Raw genomic sequence first — 20,354 nt, forward strand, 5'->3', positions numbered from 1 at the left:
TTTACCGGGGGAAACCCACGCTTCATCACACACTTCATTTAATTCCTCAGATGCAGGAAAAACTACAGGCAGTTTTTTCTCACCAAACATAATACCCTTTTTAGTGGTACTTGTATTATCAGAAATATGTAAAACATTTTTCATTGCCTCAATCATGTAACGTGTGGCCCTACTGGAAGTCACATTCGTCTCTTCATCGTCGACACTGGAGTCAGTATCCGTGTCGGCATCTGTGTCTGCCATCTGAGGTAACGGGCGTTTTAGAGCCCCTGATGGCCTTTGAGACGTCTGCCTGGACAGGCACAATCTGAGTAGCCGGCTGTCCATAAGCCCATCCACTCAGGTGTCGACTCCCTAGGGGGTGACATCTCTATTACAGGCAATTGCTCCGCCTCCACATCATTTTCCTCCTCAAACATGTCGACACAATCGTACCGACACACAGCACACACACAGGGAATGCTCTGATAGAGGACAAAACCCCACTAGCCCTTTGGGGAGACAGAGGGAGAGTATGCCAGCACACACCAGAGCGCTATATATATATAGGGATACCACTATAAAATGTGTTTTCCCCTTATAGCTGCTGATATTATCAAACTGCGCCAAATTAGTGCCCCCCCTCTCTTTTTTACCCTTTTCTGTAGTGCAGGACAGCAGGGGAGAGTCAGGGAGACGTCCTTCCAGCGGAGCTGTGAGGGAAAATGGCGCCCGTGTGCTGAGGAGATAGGCTCCGCCCCCTTCTCGGCTGACTTTTCTCCCGCGTTTTGCTGTATTCTGGCAGGGGTTAAAATACATCCATATAGCCCTGGGGGTTATATGTGATGTATTTTCGCCAGCCAAGGAGTTTTTATTGCTGCTCAGGGCGCCCCCCCCTAGCGCCCTGCACCCTCAGTGACCGGAGTGTGAAGTGTGCCTGAGGAGCAATGGCGCACAGCTGCAGTGCTGTGCGCTACCTTGTTGAAGACTGATGTCTTCTGCCGCCGATTTTCCGGACCTCTTCTTGCTTCTGGCTCTGTAAGGGGGCCGGCGGCGCGGCTCTGGGACCGGACTCCGAGGCTGGGCCTGTGTTCGGTCCCTCTGGAGCTAATGGTGTCCAGTAGCCTAAGAAGCCCAAGCTGGCTGCAAGCAGGCAGGTTCGCTTCTTCTCCCCTTAGTCCCTCGATGCAGTGAGCCTGTTGCCAGCAGGTCTCACTGAAAATAAGAAACCTAAAACTAACTTTTTCTAAGAAGCTCAGGAGAGCCCCCTAGATTGCACCCTGCTCGGTCGGGCACAAAAATCTAACTGAGGCTTGGAGGAGGGTCATAGGGGGAGGAGCCAGTGCACACCAGGTAGTCCTAAAGCTTTACTTTTGTGCCCAGTCTCCTGCGGAGCCGCTATTCCCCCTGGTCCTTACGGAGTTCCCAGCATCCACTAGGACGTCAGAGAAAAACTGTTCAGAGAGATTCAAACCCTACAGGACTGAAGAAGCAGAGTGCACATAAACTAGTATAGGAACAGGAGGAGTGTGATGAAGGTTCCATTTTATAGGAAGGTTGAGTTGCTCGTCCAATCAAGTGCCAATTTACCTTTACTACAGACCATGAATGCCAATCGGCCTTTGCAGCCCTCCATATATGGAATCTCAAATCATTCAGGACTCTGTATGCATAACTAAATGAGAGCAATAGAAAGGGAGTGGTTTGGATCCATGAGAAAATAATTTAACTTTGCAGCTATATGGATAGAAGAGCATCATGACCTAAAGTTTGCAAGCACAGTAATGTGTAACCTACCCAAACAAACAATCTATTGTTATTTTAACAATGTGCGAGGTAGTTTCACAACTAGCTAGGATGTTACTAGGATGTATATGAAATGTTACACCAAAGAAAAGAAAAAGAAAAAAAAGACACCAACCTTGATGGCAGCTTCCCTTAAAGCTTCCAGCCTCTGCCTACTACTTTCCTTCATGTTCACAACATCTTTGTAATCTCCCTGCAAAGCTCTGCGCAGCCCATGAACTGCCTGAAACACAGAGTTCTCACTCTCATTCAGTTCCTTTTGGAAGATTTCAAACGTGTGCACCTGAAACAGTTTCTCTTCTGGAGACAGACTTGGGTCTTTCTCCACTGCTTTGATTGCATTTTTCAGCTTGTTTAGCACTACATTTTTCTGGTGAATGAGACCAGACAGTTTTCGGCAGTTATTCACCAACCACTCCTTTCTTTGGCTGGCTGTGGCTCCCTTGCCTCGATGTAGCTTGATGGCATGCTTAGCTACACCTTCATGCTCTGCGGCAAACGTTACGTGGTAAAACAGTTGTAAAATCATCCACAGAATGTAGAACTTCATGGCTGCTTCAAGTTACAAGTTATGTTACGACAAACTCTTCAGCTGGTTCACTGTTTCTGGTGCACATGGCTTGAATGTCTAAAGTGAAAATATGGCAGGAATTATTAATGAGCAAGAAACACTGTACTTTGATACATTAAAGCATGCAGTAAAAGAAGCCATGAAGTCTCTACACAGAGAACAGAAACAAAAAGTTAATTTATCAAAACAGACATTTTTGTATTAGAAAAAAAAAACGGTTTCACAGATCTTCTAAAAATTAACAGATTGTAGAATGGAATACTGAAACAATAAAGAGAACCAACATGTTTTTATAATATTGAAACACATGAGTTACATGGCTTCCAGTAGTTTTAATGACTGTTAAGAGTGTCTCCACATGTGGAACCTAAAATGTCTAATTTGAGGTCACAATGAACAGGCAAATATAAAATGAGCCCATTTCTCTCCAAGGGCCAGATGTACTTAGCCTTAAAAAGTGAGAGTAATCATTCCTACAATTGGGAACAAGGGCATAAAGGGAATAATCAGATTTAATGGCAAACTTTGCAGATACAAGTTAATTTATTAATTTGTGGGACAAAGTGAAAAGTGATAAAAACAGGTAAATATATGAGTAAGAGATAGTTTCCCATGCTATGGGGGAGTAGGTTATGAGGTGCATGAGAATTGTGATTATCTGGCCAGATGTCTGCTAGAAGGAGTTTTAATGTTTGTGAAACCAGTTTATATAACTTTGTTTAGAGACATGTGCCGGCATATGCAATAACAAGATCTAGTTACAATTAGTTACAATGGATTAATTCAAACTGAAAGGGGTACCTATGAGAAATGTCAAGGTTGAAAGCTTACAAGAAGCTCGTCATATACAGTATCACTCACAACTCAACGTACAGGACCTTTAGAAACAAACATTCAATGCAAAGGAGATTTCTTTGGGAAGGAAAACACTTTTGTCCACTGATCAAAGATAGAACCCCTCAATCAGCTTACTAAACAATGTGTCTATTTTGTTACTGCATAATCAATAAAAACAGCTAAATATCATGCATACTGAAGAACAAATGAAGATTTCATGATGAAATAGTATAATGGACTATTCTTCTACTGAAGCGTCATAGCATTAATTGTGCTTCATCTCATTATAGTATATACTTGTTGACATTCTTTTACTGCTTGATGGCATTTGTGTTACTTTATAAAGTAAATTGCAAAACATGTCAGATAACTAAAGGTAGAAAAATTATATCTAGTAAATACTGATACAGAATACTTGTTGGACCAGGTACACCAGTGGTTCCCATACTCAGTCCTCAAGGCACCCCAATGGTCCAGGTTTCAAGGATATCCATGATTGCGCACAATCAAATTTATTAGTACATTAATCATTTTTATTTAACCATCTGTGCTCAGGCATGGATAGACTTAAAGCCTGGACTATTAGCATGCCTTAAGGACTGTGTTTGGGAACCACTGAGTTACACCATTGTGCAGAGGTTCCTAAACGCGGTCCTGAAGGCACCCTAACGGTCCAGGTTTTAAGGCTATCCATAGCTGAGCACAGATGGCTATAATCAACTTGACTGAGGTACTAATAAATTCACCTGTGCCCAAGCTTGGTTTTCCTTAAAACCTGAACTGCTAAGGTGTGTACACATGGTGAGATTTTTATTTTTGCGATTTTTGACTATATGGTCAAAATCGCAAAGAAAGTTAGTGCAGATCGCAAAGTGAAAGTCACTTTGCGATCCCGACGCGCAGTCCCGCGTGGTCGGTATCGCAAGCCCAGATAGACTGTGTAGGCAAGTCAATTTTGACTATCTAGTAAATAAGATAGTCAATTTTGACACTTAACCAAAATCGTACAAAGCCAGTATCGCAAGCTCAGTGATCTTTGCTTGAGATACTGACCTAGTCTCTATTGCATAGTGAGAATCGGTGTTTAGCCCGAATCTCACCGTGTATACACCGCATTTGAGATCATTTATTTGTACTGAATTATTGATGACATACTTGCTCAAATGTCAATGGTAGAGTGAATATAACATGTCCATAATTTCACACGGTGAGATAATACAGGTTGAGTATCCCATATCCAAATATTCTGAAATACGGAATATTCCGAAATACGGAATTTTTTGAGTGAGAGTGAGATAGTGAAACCTTTGTTTTGTGATGGCTAAATGTACACAAACTTTGTTTAAAACACAAAGTTATTAAAAATATTGTATTAAATGACCTTCAGGCTGTGTGTATTAGGTGTATATGAAACATAAATTAATTGTGTGAATGTACACACGCTTTGTTTAATGCACAAAGTTATTCAAAATATTGGCTAAAATTACCTTCAGGCTGTGTGTATAAGGTGTATATGAAACATAAATGCATTCTGTGCTTATACTTAGGTCCCATCGCCATGATATCTCATTATGGTATGCAATTTTTCCAAAATACGGAAAAATCCGATATCCAAAATACTTCTGGTCCCAAGCGTTTTGGATAAGGGATACTCAACCTGTATATAGTGAAAATCGTATGAAAAGTTAGTGCATATCTCAAGGTGTTAAGGCATGTACACATGGTGCGATATGCACTTAACTTGTCTTGCGATTTTGACTATATAGGAAAGTTATGGTGAGTACACACGGTGAGATATTTTCTTACGATTTTGACTATATAGTGCAGATCACAAGGTGAAAGTCACCTTGCGATCCCGATTCGATGCCGATGCGCGGTCGGCATCGCAAGTCTAGATAGACTGTGCAGTCAAGTCAATTTTGACTATCTCTATAGAAGAGATAGTCAAAATTGCCACTTAGCCAAAATCGGTATCGCAAGCACAGTCATCTTTACTTGCGATACCAACCACAGTCCATGACGCATAGTGAGAATCGGCCATAGCCCGAATCTCACCGTGTGTATGGACCTAGAGTGGACTATCTAGTACAAAGTATACTCAAAACTGGCACTTAGTCAAAATCGTACATAGACAAAATATGAAGCACAGATAGTCAAAATCTGTGCTATCTGGGTTCTGGGGGAGTTCAAAGGAAATTGCATAGTCAAACTCAAACATAGCAAGGATCCCACCGTGTATACCACTGTCTAGTTTCAGGTAGTAAAATGCATGTAAATGACACATGGTCTTCCCCCAACATGATGGGAGGCATGGTCCCTCCCACCAACCCCTGCATTACAGGAGGCATGGTCCTACCCCCGCCATGACAAGAGTGTGGTCGCCCCAATTCCTACATAACAGAAGGCATGACCCCCCCCCCCCCCCCTTCTTCCTAGCATGACAGGAGGCATGACCTCCCCCACCCCCACTTTCCCAGCATGACAGAGGGGCATGATCTTTCCCCCAGCAATGACAGGAGGCATGGCCCTACCCCCCAGCATGACGGTAGGCATGGTTCCCCGGCATCACGAGTCAGTGTGCCACACTGTCCATTAGATACCCAGGCTATCAGGCAGTACACTTGAGTACCAGAATCCTATGTCAGAGAGCGGGAGAGAGGGTGGGGAGCAGCACAGTACCTGCAGCGCCGGCCCAGGTTCCTCATCTCCCCGGGCACTGCCAGCGTCACCAAGCGACGACAGCGCTGCTCGCAACAGCACTCACACCCGTGCACCTCACACATCACAACATCCTCCCCGGCCGCGGTCATCAGAGCGCGCCAGGCGCGGGGGGTTATGGGAAGTGTAGTCACGCAATGACGCCGGTGTCACGCAGCGGTTGCTACATGTGACTCCCGCACAGGCCTGTGTTACCGGCAAGCTGTAAACTGGCGAGTCTTAGAGGACCGCGGTCCGCGCCTGCAGACAGAGGGGAAAGTGACAGCAGCATTCGCTGCGTAGTGGGTGGGACACTTACTGATACTCCCCGCCCCACTGTACTGCAAGACCACAACTCCCGGCATGCCTGGCGGCGGGGGCGGAAATGTGCGGAGGGGATTGCGCATGCGTGCCCCGCTCCTCCGAGCCGTAGAGCTGTGTGATCCGGTGGAGATAAAATGGTAGGTAGTGGGGGGAGGAAGGTTGTGTGCACTGCGGGCCACCAGGGGAGACGACCCCCAGTGGGGCGGAGGGAGCAGGGTAGACGGAGCCCGTGCTCCCGTCACTGTGTGCGGCGGGGATGGCGGAAGGTCACCCCCCGGACAGTAGTATACATTACATGCACACACCCGTAGCCGCCCGTATCCCGCAGCACCGCGCACACCCGTCCCGGTATAGTGCAGCCAGAGCAGAGCCGGTGAGCGGGATGTGGCGGCGCCCTGTGCCTGTTACACGTGTATGTGCAGCAGCAGAGCCGCCGCCTGGACGTAGTTGCTGTCAGCAGGGAGCGGGGGTGACACGGGGCAGGCCCGGGCTGGGCGCGGAGTGACAGCAGGCAGGAGGGGGAGTTGCTGGTATTTTGAGAGCTCTCGCAGGCAGCACTCGGCTTTGCCTTTTTTGGGATGCGGTGTAGGTGCAGAGAGGGCTGAGCTGTGCCCCCCAGGCTCTGCCTACTTCCAGGCTGCTAACACAAACACTGACTGGCCGGAGGGAGAGGGGCTTGCTGGCAGTCTCAGCACACGCTCAGGTAGGGCTCCTTATTCCTGTGTGTATGTATGCATTTATACATGCATACATACATACACTATACACACAGTAGGGCTACAGCGCTGTGTGTATTGTTTATTGGGATTCCTCTCGGTGTCACGTGGGTCACTGGTTTAGTTCCTATTTTTGCCCAGTCATCCCACCCTGTAATTGCCACACCTACAGAAAGCCTGCTGTATTGGGAAGGGCTGCCCCTGTCACTTGTTTTCTCTTATGATGTAAACAGTCTTGAATGTATTCTTACATTTTCTTATATTTATGTATTGCATATATTCTGGAAAATGTATCTTTCAAAGATATGTCTACGCTTACCAGTGAGACTGCATTTATTAAGAAAAACAAGACTTAAGTAAATATTGACTTACACTGAATAAGTATATTGTAACAACTGTGTAATGGTGGCTGGTTGAAAACTACTTTGTAATCCTGCTTGGATATACAGTACATACAAACCTAGTCAGGTAACGCTCACTGCCCAATTTAGCTGACTTTGCTTTACTAAATACTACCAATAGCTGTGCGCAACTGGTGTCTTGTCACAGTGGAAATGTATCATTTTGGTTGGGGAGCTCCTTGTGAAGAGCCACCTTAGTGTGAGCATAAGTTTGTGCTCTGACTGTGGTGCAGGGTTTGGACATTCCCATGTAAAACATACTGCTTTTTCCCAGCCAGAGGAAGTTTAGAACTATTTATTTTTTGTAGTGCAAAAAGTTGTGTATAACTTTGTTTTTTATTAAAATTACTTTCTCTCTGTAATGGCTTTTACACAGAAGGATTCTCCACCATTGTCTACAACCACCTGTCTCACTTTCTGTCCATCCAGTCTCTTATTGATCCCCCTCACTCCACTGAAAATGACCTCACTAGAGTGATCGGTAATGTACTATTAGCTCAGTGGAAGGGTCACTGCTCCCTACTCGTTTTCCTTGAGCTCTCAATCACCCTCTGCTCCTTGGCTATTGCAGCGCTGTGCTTTCCTGGCTTACCTTTTCAGTAGTTCCTTTAATGTTTCTAATTGATTTCCACTCCCTTTCTGTTTATCTGTCAGGGTCCCTAAAAGCTCTTCTCTTGGCCCTCTCCTCTACACATGTTCTTTCTGCAAACTCCTTACTGCCTCCTATTAGAAGTATGATACCCAAATCTTCCTTTCCTCCCATGACCCCTCCCCCTTTGCCATGTGTTTACCTGCGTCTCTGCTGCCTGTATGTCCCGCAATGCTACCTCAAACTTTGTCAAAGATGGAGTTCATAATCTCTTCCATTTGTAGCATCACTTCCCCTCATCTCTCATGGTAGACAACAATACATTTGGCTTTTTTCTCCGTGCATGCCTGTGCAGGGTCATCTGACTGCCTTTAGTGTTTCTCCCCCTGTTTTAATGATTTTTAATTTTGTTTTTCCTAACTAAACCATACTGACTATGGTGGGCATGGAAACTTTTTGCTCCAGCCTGCTACTCTATCTTCTTAAGTTTACAAGGACCACCTTCAGCTAAAAACCTACTGTTTTTAGCTGTAGGATTTACCGCTGGCTCACACAGCATTGTAGGAGAATACACTTATTAGGATTTTCTGCACTCATTACATTTTAAACAAATAATGTATCTTTTTTTTTATTTATTTTTTAGTTTATATATGCTACAAAGGCCACTGTTTTGATGTGTAATGTATATCCCTACCTGCAAAGTGGGTAGTACATTTGATTATGTATAAGGGATGGACTGTGCAGGCATCAGTAAGTGTGGGTTGGATATGCGTGACTGGTGGTGTCTCCACGCTGCGGGTTCGGTGGCAAGCTGCGCTCGGCACAGGTTATATTCCCACTCTATGGGTGTCGTGGACACCCACGAGTGGGAATAGCCCCTGCTGGTCGGCATGCTGAGCAGGTGGAATTCATGGGTTGGTATTGTGACTGGCAGTCTCCTGAGCGCCGGTCACATGACTACATCCTGTAAGTGCTCATACACATGCATTAGATGCACAAAATCAAACAAGTAGTGTTCTGAAAGCTCCCAATGTTACCACTGGAAATTATGGTTTCTAGTGCATGTAATATATACATACATAAAAATGTCACTGTATTTGTTGTCGAAATAGTACTGTGAGTTCATAAGCTCTACATTTGTGCGTAACATATTACAATGGGGTCTTTCTTCACAGTTGGCATAGCAGTTTTTGAACAACAAACTTAATTAGGGGCCATACACTGAGTCGGTCTGATGGTTTTGTGATTGTAGGGGTTCTCTTGAATTTTCTCAATCTGTGACTCTGTCTAGGTTGCTGATATAGGATTAGAATGGGTGTGTGTGACTACAGAAGCTTAGGTTTGCAATGAAAGTACATTAGAGGTGCGATGTAGGTGCATTTTTGCAGAGTGCAACTAAAATGACAGCCAAAAAATGCTCAAAAAGCCCGTACACACGGGGCGATTTTGAGCTCAAAGTATCTCACTTTTGGCATTTTGAGCTACTTTGAGCTCAAACTCTGCCAGTGTGTATGGGTGGGCGGTGAGCACTGATGCGCGCTTCCGCATCATCGCTGTCCATCGGCTTGTTTTACAAGCCGAGAGAACCACTTTCCACCGTCTTTCTGTGGAAAGTGGTTCACCCCCGTGAACATCCCTGGGCCTGGGCGAAAATACACACGGCATACACACTGAGCGATTTTCCGCCCAGTGATGTTTACATCATCGCTGTACATAAAAGCTGGGCAAAAACACACTGCTTCCTGGAGAGCTGTAATGCATGTGGTCTGATACTGGTGCAAACACACATTTCTGCAAAGCCTACATTGCATTATCCACTTGTTTTACACAAATAAAGACTGCTTTGGACAAAACGGGACAAGGGAGCATGCACATCTGTTTTTAAACTGTTGCCTTAAAGTGTATTTGTGTCATCTTTGCTAAGCATTGCATTTGTGCCAATCCATTTGGGTTGTTGTTTGCTCTAATTGGCCCTTAATGTAACATTTTCTTTGTGTACCTATATTTCTCTATCGTCCTAGTGGATGCTGGGGTTCCTGAAAGGACCATGGGGAATAGCGGCTCCGCAGGAGACAGGGCACAAAAAGTAAAGCTTTTCCAGATCAGGTGGTGTGCACTGGCTCCTCCCCCTATGACCCTCCTCCAGACTCCAGTTAGATTTTTGTGCCCGGCCGAGAAGGGTGCAATTCTAGGTGGCTCTCATAAAGAGCTGCTTAGAGAAAGTTTAGCTTAGGTTTTTTATTTTACAGTGATTCCTGCTGGCAACAGGATCACTGCAACGAGGGACAGAGGGGAGAAGAAGTGAACTCACCTGCGTGCAGGATGGATTGGCTTCTTGGCTACTGGACATCAGCTCCAGAGGGACGATCACAGGTACAGCCTGGATGGTCACCGGAGCCGCGCCGCCGGCCCCCTTGCAGATGCTGAAGTAAGAAGAGGTCCAGAATCGGCGGCTGAAGACTCCTGCAGTCTTCTAAAGGTAGCGCACAGCACTGCAGCTGTGCGCCATTTTCCTCTCAGCACACTTCACACGCAGTCACTGAGGGTGCAGGGCGCTGGGGGGGGGCGCCCTGGGAGGCAAATGTAAACCTATATAAAGGCTAAAAATACCTCACATATAGCCCCCAGAGGCTATATGGAGATATTTAACCCCTGCCTGTATTCACAAAATAGCGGGAGACGAGCCCGCCGAAAAAGGGGCGGGGCCTATCTCCTCAGCACACGGCACCATTTCCTCTCACAGCTCCGCTGGTCAGGACGGCTCCCAGGTCTCTCCCCTGCACTGCACTACAGAAACAGGGTAAAACAGAGAGGGGGGGCAAATTTAATGGCAATATCTTGATATATATAAAGCAGCTATAAGGGAGCACTTATTATAAGGCTATCCCTGTCATATATAGCGCTTTTTGGTGTGTGCTGGCAGACTCTCCCTCTGTCTCCCCAAAGGGCTAGTGGGTCCTGTCTTCGTTTAGAGCACAGGTTCTCAAACTCGGTCCTCAGGACCCCACACAGTGCATGTTTTGCAGGTCTCCTCACAGAATCACAAGTAAAATAATTAGCTCCACCTGTGGACCTTTTAAAATGTGTCAGTGAATAATGAATACACCTGTGCACTTGCTGGGTTACCTGCAAAACATGCACTGTGTGGGGTCCTGAGGACCGAGTTTGAGAACCACTGGTTTAGAGCATTCCCTGTGTGTCTGCTGTGTGTCGGTACGTGTGTGTCGACATGTATGAGGACGATATTGGTGTGGAGGCGGAGCAATTGCCAAATATGGGGATGTCACCTCCTAGGGGGTCGACACCAGAATGGATGCCTTTATTTATGGAATTACGGGATAGTGTCAACACGCTAAAGCAGTCGTTTGACGACATGAGGCGGCCGGACAATCAATTAGTGCCTGTCCAGGCGCCTCAAACACCGTCAGGGGCTGTAAAACGCCCTTTGCCTCAGTCGGTCGACACAGACCCAGACACAGGCACTGATTCCAGTGGTGACGGTGACCAATCAACCGTATTTTCCAGTAGGGCCACACGTTATATGATTTTGGCAATGAAGGAGGCGTTACATTTAGCTAATACTACAGGTACCACTAAACAGGGTATTATGTGGGGTGTGAAAAAACTACCTATAGTTTTTCCTGAATCAGAAGAATTAAGTGACGTGTGTGATGAAGCGTGGGTTGCCCCTGATAAAAAGCTGATAATTTCAAAGAAATTATTGGCATTATACCCTTTCCCGCCAGAGGTTAGGGAGCGCTGGGAAACACCTCCTAGGGTGGACAAGGCGCTAACACGCTTATCAAAACAAGTGGCGTTACCTTCTCCTGAGACGGCCGCACTTAAAGATCCATCAGATAGGAGGATGGAAAATATCCAAAAAAGTATATACACACATGCAGGTGTTATACTACGACCAGCTATAGCGACTGCCTGGATGTGCAGTGCTGGGGTAGTTTGGTCAGAGTCCCTGATTGAAAATATTGATACCCTGGACAGGGACAATATTTTACTGTCGTTAGAACAAATAAAGGATGCATTTCTTTTATATGCGTGATGCACAGAGGGATATCTGCACACTGGCATCACGGGTAAGTGCTATGTCCATTTCGGCCAGAAGAGCTTTATGGACGCGACAGTGGACAGGCGATGCGGATTCAAAACGGCATATGGAAGTTTTGCCATATAAAGGGGAGGAGTTATTTGGAGTCGGTCTATCAGATTTGGTGGCCACGGCTACAGCCGGGAAATCCACCTTTCTACCTCAAGTCACTCCCCAACAGAAAAAGGCACCGACTTTTCAACCGCAGCCCTTTCGGTCCTTTAAAAATAAGAGAGCAAAGGGCTATTCATATCTGCCACGAGGCAGAGGTCGAGGGAAGAGACAGCAACAGGCAGCTCCTTCCCAGGAACAGAAGCCCTCCCCGGCTTCTACAAAAGCCTCAGCATGACGCTGGGGCTTCTCAAGCGGACTCGGGGACGGTGGGAGGTCGTCTCAAAAATTACAGCGCGCAGTGGGCTCACTCGCAGGTAGATCCCTGGATCCTGCAGATAATATCTCAGGGGTACAGGTTGGAATTAGAGACAGATCCACCTCGCCGTTTCCTGAAGTCTGCTTTACCAACGTCCCCTTCCGAAAGGGAGACGGTTTTGGAAGCCATTCACAAGCTGTACTCTCAGCAGGTGATAGTCAAGGTACCTCTTCTACAACAAGGGAAGGGGTATTATTCCACTCTATTTGTGGTACCGAAGCCGGATGGCTCGGTATGGCCTATTCTAAATCTGAAGTCCTTGAACCTGTACATAAAGAAGTTCAAGTCCAAGATGGAGTCACTCAGAGCAGTGATAGCGAACCTGGAAGAAGGGGACTTTATGGTATCCTTGGACATCAAGGATGCGTATCTCCACGTTCCAATTTACCCCTCACACCAGGGGTACCTCAGGTTCGTTGTACAAAACTGTCACTATCAGTTTCAGACGCTGCCGTTTGGTTTGTCCACGGCACCTCGGGTCTTTACAAAGGTAATGGCCGAGATGATGATTCTTCTTCGAAGAAAAGGCGTATTAATTATCCCATACTTGGACGATCTCCTAATAAGGGCAAGGTCCAGAGAACAGCTAGAGATGGGATTAGCAATATCTCAAGAGGTGCTAAAGCAGCACGGATGGATTCTGAATATTCCAAAATCCCAATTAATGCCGACAACTCGTCTGCTGTTCCTAGGGATGATTCTGGACACGGTTCAGAAAAAGGTTTTTCTTCCCGAGGAAAAAGCCAAGGAGTTATCCGACCTGGTCAGGAATCTCCTAAAACCAGGAAAGGTGTCTGTACATCAATGCACGCATCTTCAGATGCACCTGCGGATAACCCTGTCTCCAAGGACAAGGGTATCTCTTCTGTGGTGGTTGCAGAGGGCTCATCTATTGGAGGGCCGCAGATTCGGCATACAGGATTGGATCCTGGTGACCACGGACGCCAGCCTGAGAGGCTGGGGAGCAGTCACACAAGGAAGAAACTTCCAGGGAGTGTGGTCGAGCCTGGAGAAGTCTCTTCACATAAACATTCTGGAACTAAGAGCAATCTACAATGCTCTAAGCCAGGCGGAACCTCTGCTTCAAGGAAGACCGGTGTTGATCCAGTCGGACAACATCACGGCAGTCGCCCATGTAAACAGACAGGGCGGCACAAGAAGCAGGAGTGCAATGGCAGAAGCTGCCAGGATCCTTCGCTGGGCGGAGAATCACGTGATAGCACTGTCAGCAGTGTTCATCCCGGGAGTGGACAACTGGGAAGCAGACTTCCTCAGCAGACACGATCTTCACCCGGGAGAGTGGGGACTTCATCCAGAAGTTTTCCACATGCTAATAAACCGTTGGGAAAGACCAATGGTGGACATGATGGCGTCTCGCCTCAACAAAAAACTGGACAGGTATTGCGCCAGGTCAAGAGATCCGCAGGCAATAGCTGTGGACGCGCTGGTAACACCTTGGGTGTACCAGTCGGTGTATGTGTTTCCTCCTCTGCCTCTCATACCAAAGGTATTGAGAATCATACGGCAAAGCGGAGTAAGAACGATACTAGTGGCTCCGGATTGGCCAAGAAGGTCTTGGTACCCGGAACTTCAAGAGATGGTCACGGACGATCCGTGGCCTCTACCTCTAAGACAGGACCTGCTTCAGCAGGGACCGTGTCTATTCCAAGACTTACCGCGGCTGCGTTTGACGGCATGGCGGTTGAACGCCAGATCCTAAAAGGAAAAGGCATTCCAGAAGAAGTCATTCCTACCTTGATTAAGGCAAGAAAGGAAGTCACCGCGAAGCATTATCACCGCGTTTGGCGGAAATATGTTGCGTGGTGCGAGGATCGGAGTGCTCCGACGGAGGAATTTCAACTGGGTCGTTTCCTACATTTCCTGCAATCAGGATTGTCTATGGGTCTCAAATTGGGATCTATTAAGGTTCAAATTTCGGCCCTGTCAATATTCTTCCAAAAAGAATTGGCCTCAGTTCCTGAGGTCCAGACTTTTGTCAAAGGAGTACTGCATATACAGCCTCCTGTGGTGCCTCCGGTGGCACCGTGGGATCTAAATGTAGTTTTAGATTTCCTCAAATCCCATTGGTTTGAACCACTAAAAAATGTGGATTTGAAATATCTCACATGGAAAGTGACTATGTTACTGGCCCTGGCGTCCGCCAGGAGAGTATCTGAACTGGCGGCTTTATCTTATAAAAGCCCTTATTTAATTTTCCATTCGGATAGGGCAGAGCTGCGGACGCGTCCGCATTTTCTCCCTAAGGTGGTATCAGCGTTTCACCTGAACCAGCCTATTGTAGTGCCTGCGGCTACAAGCGACTTGGAGGACTCCAAGTTGTTGGACGTTGTCAGAGCTTTAAAAATATACATTTCAAGGACGGCTGGAGTCAGAAAATCTGACTCGCTGTTTATACTGTATGCACCAAACAAGTTGGGTGCGCCTGCTTCTAAGCAGTCGATTGCTCGTTGGATTTGTAACACAATTCAACTTGCACATTCTGTGGCAGGCCTGCCACAGCCTAAATCTGTTAAGGCCCATTCCACAAGGAAGGTGGGCTCATCTTGGGCGGCTGCCCGAGGGGTCTCGGCATTACAACTCTGCCGAGCAGCTACGTGGTCAGGGGAGAACACGTTTGTAAAATTCTACAAATTTGATACCCTGGCAAAGGAGGACCTGGAGTTCTCTCATTCGGTGCTGCAGAGTCATCCGCACTCTCCCGCCCGTTTGGGAGCTTTGGTATAATCCCCATGGTCCTTTCAGGAACCCCAGCATCCACTAGGACGATAGAGAAAATAAGAATTTACTTACCGATAATTCTATTTCTCGGAGTCCGTAGTGGATGCTGGGCGCCCATCCCAAGTGCGGATTATCTGCAATACTTGTACATAGTTATTGTTAACTAATTCGGGTTATTGTTTAGGGAGCCATCTTTCAGAGGCTCCTCTGTTATCATACTGTTAACTGGGTTTAGATCACAAGTTGTACGGTGTGATTGGTGTGGCTGGTATGAGTCTTACCCGGGATTCAAAATCCTCCCTTATTGTGTACGCTCGTCCGGGCACAGTACCTAACTGGAGTCTGGAGGAGGGTCATAGGGGGAGGAGCCAGTGCACACCACCTGATCTGGAAAAGCTTTACTTTTTGTGCCCTGTCTCCTGCGGAGCCGCTATTCCCCATGGTCCTTTCAGGAACCCCAGCATCCACTACGGACTCCGAGAAATAGAATTATCGGTAAGTAAATTCTTATTTTTTCACATTCTGTGAATACTTGTTGGAAACACATGCACAGTCATAATCCCATCTCATTTCCCTCCGTTACAATCTGGGCCAGTCCCATCTAATTTTCCCCCGTTTACCTGGGCCAGTCCCATCTCATTTCCCTCTGTTACAACAGGGGCCAATCCCATCTCATTTCCCTCTGTTATAATGAGCAGAGAGTTGAAGCTGGAGATTTGTGTAATGCATTCACATGAATAATGGTTAAACTGATATTAATGTTTCTAAATGGCCTGGCCCTTTAACCCTTTTGTTGTGGACATGTACAGGGGGAAATTCAGTTGCAGGTGCTAACCAGTTTTACTTTTTGTAAAAACTGGTTATCACCCAATTCAATTGCAGGCGGTGATAATTCTCCATAAGGTTGAGCACTTTGGGCGTGATATATCATTTGAATTCCACCCCATCTCCTGTCTATAATGATCCCCGTTATACATATCGTGCCCATAGAAATCAGGTTTAGCTGTGTAAATGGTTGGGTGCCTCGCTACTCCAAGGGCAGCAAGCTGAAATAATGATACCATGCCCCCGAGGGCAGAAACAGAACGGGTGTAGAAAGGGGTGAAAAGAATTGAATCCTGCCCTTGTTTTGTTTTGTTTTTTTACTACCTCCTGAACAAGTCAACAGTTGGGAAAATCCATATTTAAAGGTGAAAATGTTGGGACTTGGTTCAGAGTCACTGGGACAATTTTTTAGCTACTTACAATGTTAATTAACTTAATTTGCCCAATAATGGTATGTCATTTTTGGGGTGCAAATGTGCAGAATGCAGGAAAATGGGCCAATTGATGCGGGGCAGGTGTATGAGGGTGCTGTATGCGACATGTTTGTAAGATAGCAGGTGTGTGTTTTTCTTTTTTAAAAAGTGGTTTGAAATGTCGCCTATATTTATATATTAATAGTTTCTTATATAGTGCAGCAAATTCCTTTACACTTTACAGTTGGAAACAGCATTGATACATTCAAAACGGGTAATAACAAACAGTCAAAGAGGTAGGAAGGCAGTATACATATGTGCATTTTTATGAACCCCTCATTTAAATAGAGCATTTATTTCGCAGAAACGCACTTGCTTTCTATCCTTTTTTTATTATTTTTATTATATATATATATATATATATATATATAATATATTATATTATTTTTTTACGGTTTTAGAAAAATGCTTGTAACACATTTGACACAATTTAAAAACAAAACAAAAAAAAACATCTTTTTTTTCCATTTTCACCTGTACTTAACACGTGAAAAAACCAGCAGTAATTATAGTGAAACACTTAACACCTATTTTCTAAGTTAACAACTGATAACAGGCGATAAATGAAATTAACGGGCAATATGCGTGAAAGTTTAACATTCAAATTTGAACTGTGTTCAGGGGTACCCACATTTGAAAGAGGAAGGCCTTAATGCTTAATGTCTGATCATTAGTTGCAGTTTAGAAGTTACAGAGTAGTGGGCCCTACACACTGGAGATTTGCCGCAGCGGTGCCCGATGGCTGATACGTACGACCCGGGATGGGGGGGGTTTGAAGTTTCTTCACTCCCTGATGTCACCCGGCCCATAGCCCTGCATGCTAATATGGACGATATTGTCCATATTGGCTTGCAGGCATAGATGAGCTGACGCCAACGAATGAGCTCGGGGCCGTGCCTCGTTCATCATTGATCGTTGGTGCCTACACACTGAAAGATATGAACAATTTCTTGTTCATTGCTGAACGAGATTGTTTATATCGGCCGCACACATCGGCCAGTGTGTAGGCCCCTTAACAAATAAAGTAGAAGATACACAATGTAAAAATAAAAAGAGATACATTTGCTTTTTTGTACACTTTCTTGAAACGGCCTAGAGTTTTCTATTGCGCAATTACTGTCATTTGTATATCCTTTTATTCATTACCGTATTTTGAAACTTCAATAAAAAAACTTTTCTTTTTTTTTGGCCATTTTAATTACATTTTATTTAAAGTGTTACAGTGAACACACAAGGCATAGTATTTTCTGAAACAAACAATTCTCCTAGCAAAAAAGATTGCGTGGGTAATAAACAAACAAAAAAACCAAAACATTGCTGTTGATGTTGTAATGGGACGAGAGCAAATGTGGAAAAGTTATTTCAGCATAGGGGTGAGAACATTCAGCAGTGTAGGGTTTAAGCCAGTAGCGGATCTTGCCACGGGCAAGCAGGACTTTTGCCCGGGGTGCCGCCTTCCGGAGGGAGCCGCACCACGGCAAGATCCGCTGCTGCTGTGCCCCCTGCTAGTTTCCCTTCGTGGAGAGGACCTTTTCTGTAATGATGTGCGGTGCGCGTTGACGTCATCGCGCACCGCACAGCAAAGGTCCTCTACACGAAGGGAACTAGACGCATAGCGTCTAGTTTTCCTTCATGGAGAGGACCTTTGCTGTGTGCGATGATGTCACCGCACATCGTTTCAGCGGCGCTACTACTGTACAGGGGGCGTAACTGACCACGCCCCCTGTATGAAGCCACGCCCCCTATGGCCGCCCGGGGCGCTCAAAGACCCTGAGCCGGCCCTGGTTTAAGCAAGTATGTTTCCAAACTTCTGTAATGGAAAGACTTCACAAAAACCTAAACCTTCATTATTTGATGCGTGCACAGTTGTTTTGCAATGAACAGGGTATCCCAGTCTTGATGCATTGCGCCCATTCTGGCTTTCTATGTATAATCCTATACTTTAATGCACTTTTAGATTTATTTTATATATATATATATATATATATATATATATATAGAATTTTTTTTTTTTTAATTCTTGTTACAGCATATAAATCAACATTTACATCAAGAGAGAAAAAACAAAAAGGCACATAGTGGGTATTTGCATATAGTCAGGCAATGGGGAAAGAGCAAACTTAGTCGTCAGGTTCATAATAGGGATTAGACACAGCCCAAGAGGTTATGTATAATTGTCAATTTAAATATACAAATCCGGGGGGGGGCGGATAATATGGTCAGTATAAACAGGAAGTTCAAATACCAGTATTTTCCAAATCCTCGGACAATATAGCTCTAATGTGGAAGATAAACAACAGTGCCTGATAAATGCCGCAACAAAAAACCTTCTTAAAGGGGCGGAGGCCAGTCTCAAGTCATCCGTTCTACACTCTCCATGTACCCCATCTGTGTCACCCCTGTCTGTCTACCCCTCCCCTTTAGAATGTAAGCTCTCACGAGTAGAGCCCTCTTCCCTCATGTGCTTATCCTTTCTTACTTTAATAATCTTCAACTGCACCACATCCAGCAGTCTTCTGCCACCTGATACTTATTCCAGTGTCATCTGCTGATGTAACTATGTGTATTTACCCTGTACTTGTCTTATACTGTCATCAACTGTAAGTTGCTGTTTTCCTGTTTGATTATTCATGTACTCTGTAATTGGGCGCTGCGGAACCCTTGTGGCGCCATATAAATAAAGGATAATAATCCGTATCCCCACATAAATTCACATTCAATTATTAATATAGTACAACATGAAGAATTTTGAGAGAATACTTGTATATATATATATATATATATATATATATATAGTGGGAACAATAATAAATCTGAATCATTGTTATTCCAGGTTAGCTGAGGAGCGAAAAATGGATTCCAAAATCTGGGACTGCATTTGGGGAGATTTAGTACGAATAAAAGGGCCCCATTTACATAAAAAGACATCAAACGTTTTCAGCGTGTTAGGTTGTATATCGTACCTATCGTAGTACGTAATGGATTGTAGCAAGTCTTCAACCTTACGTACTGTGGGAACATGTCTAGAGAGCCAGGTATTTAGGATCACCTTCTTTTCCACCGTAACCACCAAAGTCAAAAAAGGGATTAGAGGTCTATGAGAGTGAACAATATTCCACACATCAAAGTTAGCAAAAAGCAACGCAGTAGGCTGTAAAGATACAGATACGTCATAGTTGATATTAATATATGATCTTGAACCAGAATTATTAAACATACCCACATGACCATAGGTTATTATACAGGGTGGCCGAGGAGGAGCCGCATTCCGGGCATCTTCCAGATGCCTCCTGAACATAGTGTCTCCTCTGGCTTTGGGACACACAAGCTCTGTATACTGTTTTTACGTTTACTTCTTGAAGCATAGAGGAGTGCACCATGCGAAGGGCATTCTCCTCATAATATTTAAATACGACATCATCATGTTGAATTAAGGGTATATCCCTATTCCATGCCATAGTCACTTCATGTCTCAAGGGAATTGAAAACGGTTTCAAGAGCAGTGAATATATTGCTCTGGGTTTGTATTTACCCTTCATAAAATTGGTGAAGATAGGGACCAATGGATCAGGAGTAAGGGGAGAAAATAGCATCGGTGGGAGTGATCGTACATAATGGGTTATCTAGAAATATGAAATAATATGAATTTGGGAGGCCATAGGTGAGCTGGAGATCATGAAATGACAATAGACGGCCTCCTGGATCAAAAACCTGGGCTATTGCTTTAATACCTTTCAATGCGAGGCTGCGGAAAATAGTGTTGTCTAGGCCCGGGGTAAACATTGGGTTGCCCCAGAAGGGAATCTAAGGAGAGCTATATGGGTTATGTTGTAATTTCGTGTTTATAAAGCACCAGGCTTCATAG

The 20,354-nt window shown here is 45.1% G+C and overlaps 2 protein-coding genes across 7 annotated transcripts in view; one reads left to right on the plus strand and one right to left on the minus strand.

The window, feature by feature from the left end:
• The window catches only part of TMCO3 (transmembrane and coiled-coil domains 3), a 100,666-nt gene extending 94,484 nt beyond the window's left edge, over window positions 1-6,182 (minus strand). The window contains exons 1-2 of one of the 2 annotated variants that reach the window (XM_063953109.1): window positions 5,873-6,182; window positions 1,901-2,413 (exon numbers count right to left, since the gene is read on the minus strand). In XM_063953109.1, coding sequence (XP_063809179.1) covers window positions 1,901-2,335 — 435 coding nt within the window. In that variant the 5' untranslated portion in view covers window positions 2,336-2,413; window positions 5,873-6,182. The remainder of the gene's footprint in view (window positions 1-1,900; window positions 2,414-5,872) is intronic. The other variant, XM_063953108.1, reaches the window with a different exon arrangement.
• A 29-nt stretch (window positions 6,183-6,211) lies between these two features.
• DCUN1D2 (defective in cullin neddylation 1 domain containing 2) overlaps window positions 6,212-20,354 on the plus strand; it is a 127,179-nt gene continuing 113,036 nt past the window's right edge. Inside the window, exons 1-2 of one of the 5 annotated variants that reach the window (XM_063953114.1) lie at window positions 6,213-6,351; window positions 7,708-7,812. Coding sequence is in view for 2 of the 5 variants with exons in the window: in XM_063953110.1 (XP_063809180.1) it covers window positions 6,349-6,351 (3 nt within the window). In the remaining 3 variants the exon portion in view is untranslated. Of the gene's footprint in view, window positions 6,352-6,781; window positions 6,918-7,707; window positions 7,813-20,354 lie in introns of those variants that run through there. The other 4 variants (XM_063953113.1, XM_063953110.1, XM_063953111.1 and 1 more) reach the window with 4 other exon arrangements.

The sequence above is a fragment of the Pseudophryne corroboree genome, chromosome 2, assembly GCF_028390025.1.
Source record: "Pseudophryne corroboree isolate aPseCor3 chromosome 2, aPseCor3.hap2, whole genome shotgun sequence".
Taxonomy (NCBI): Eukaryota; Metazoa; Chordata; class Amphibia; order Anura; family Myobatrachidae; genus Pseudophryne; species Pseudophryne corroboree.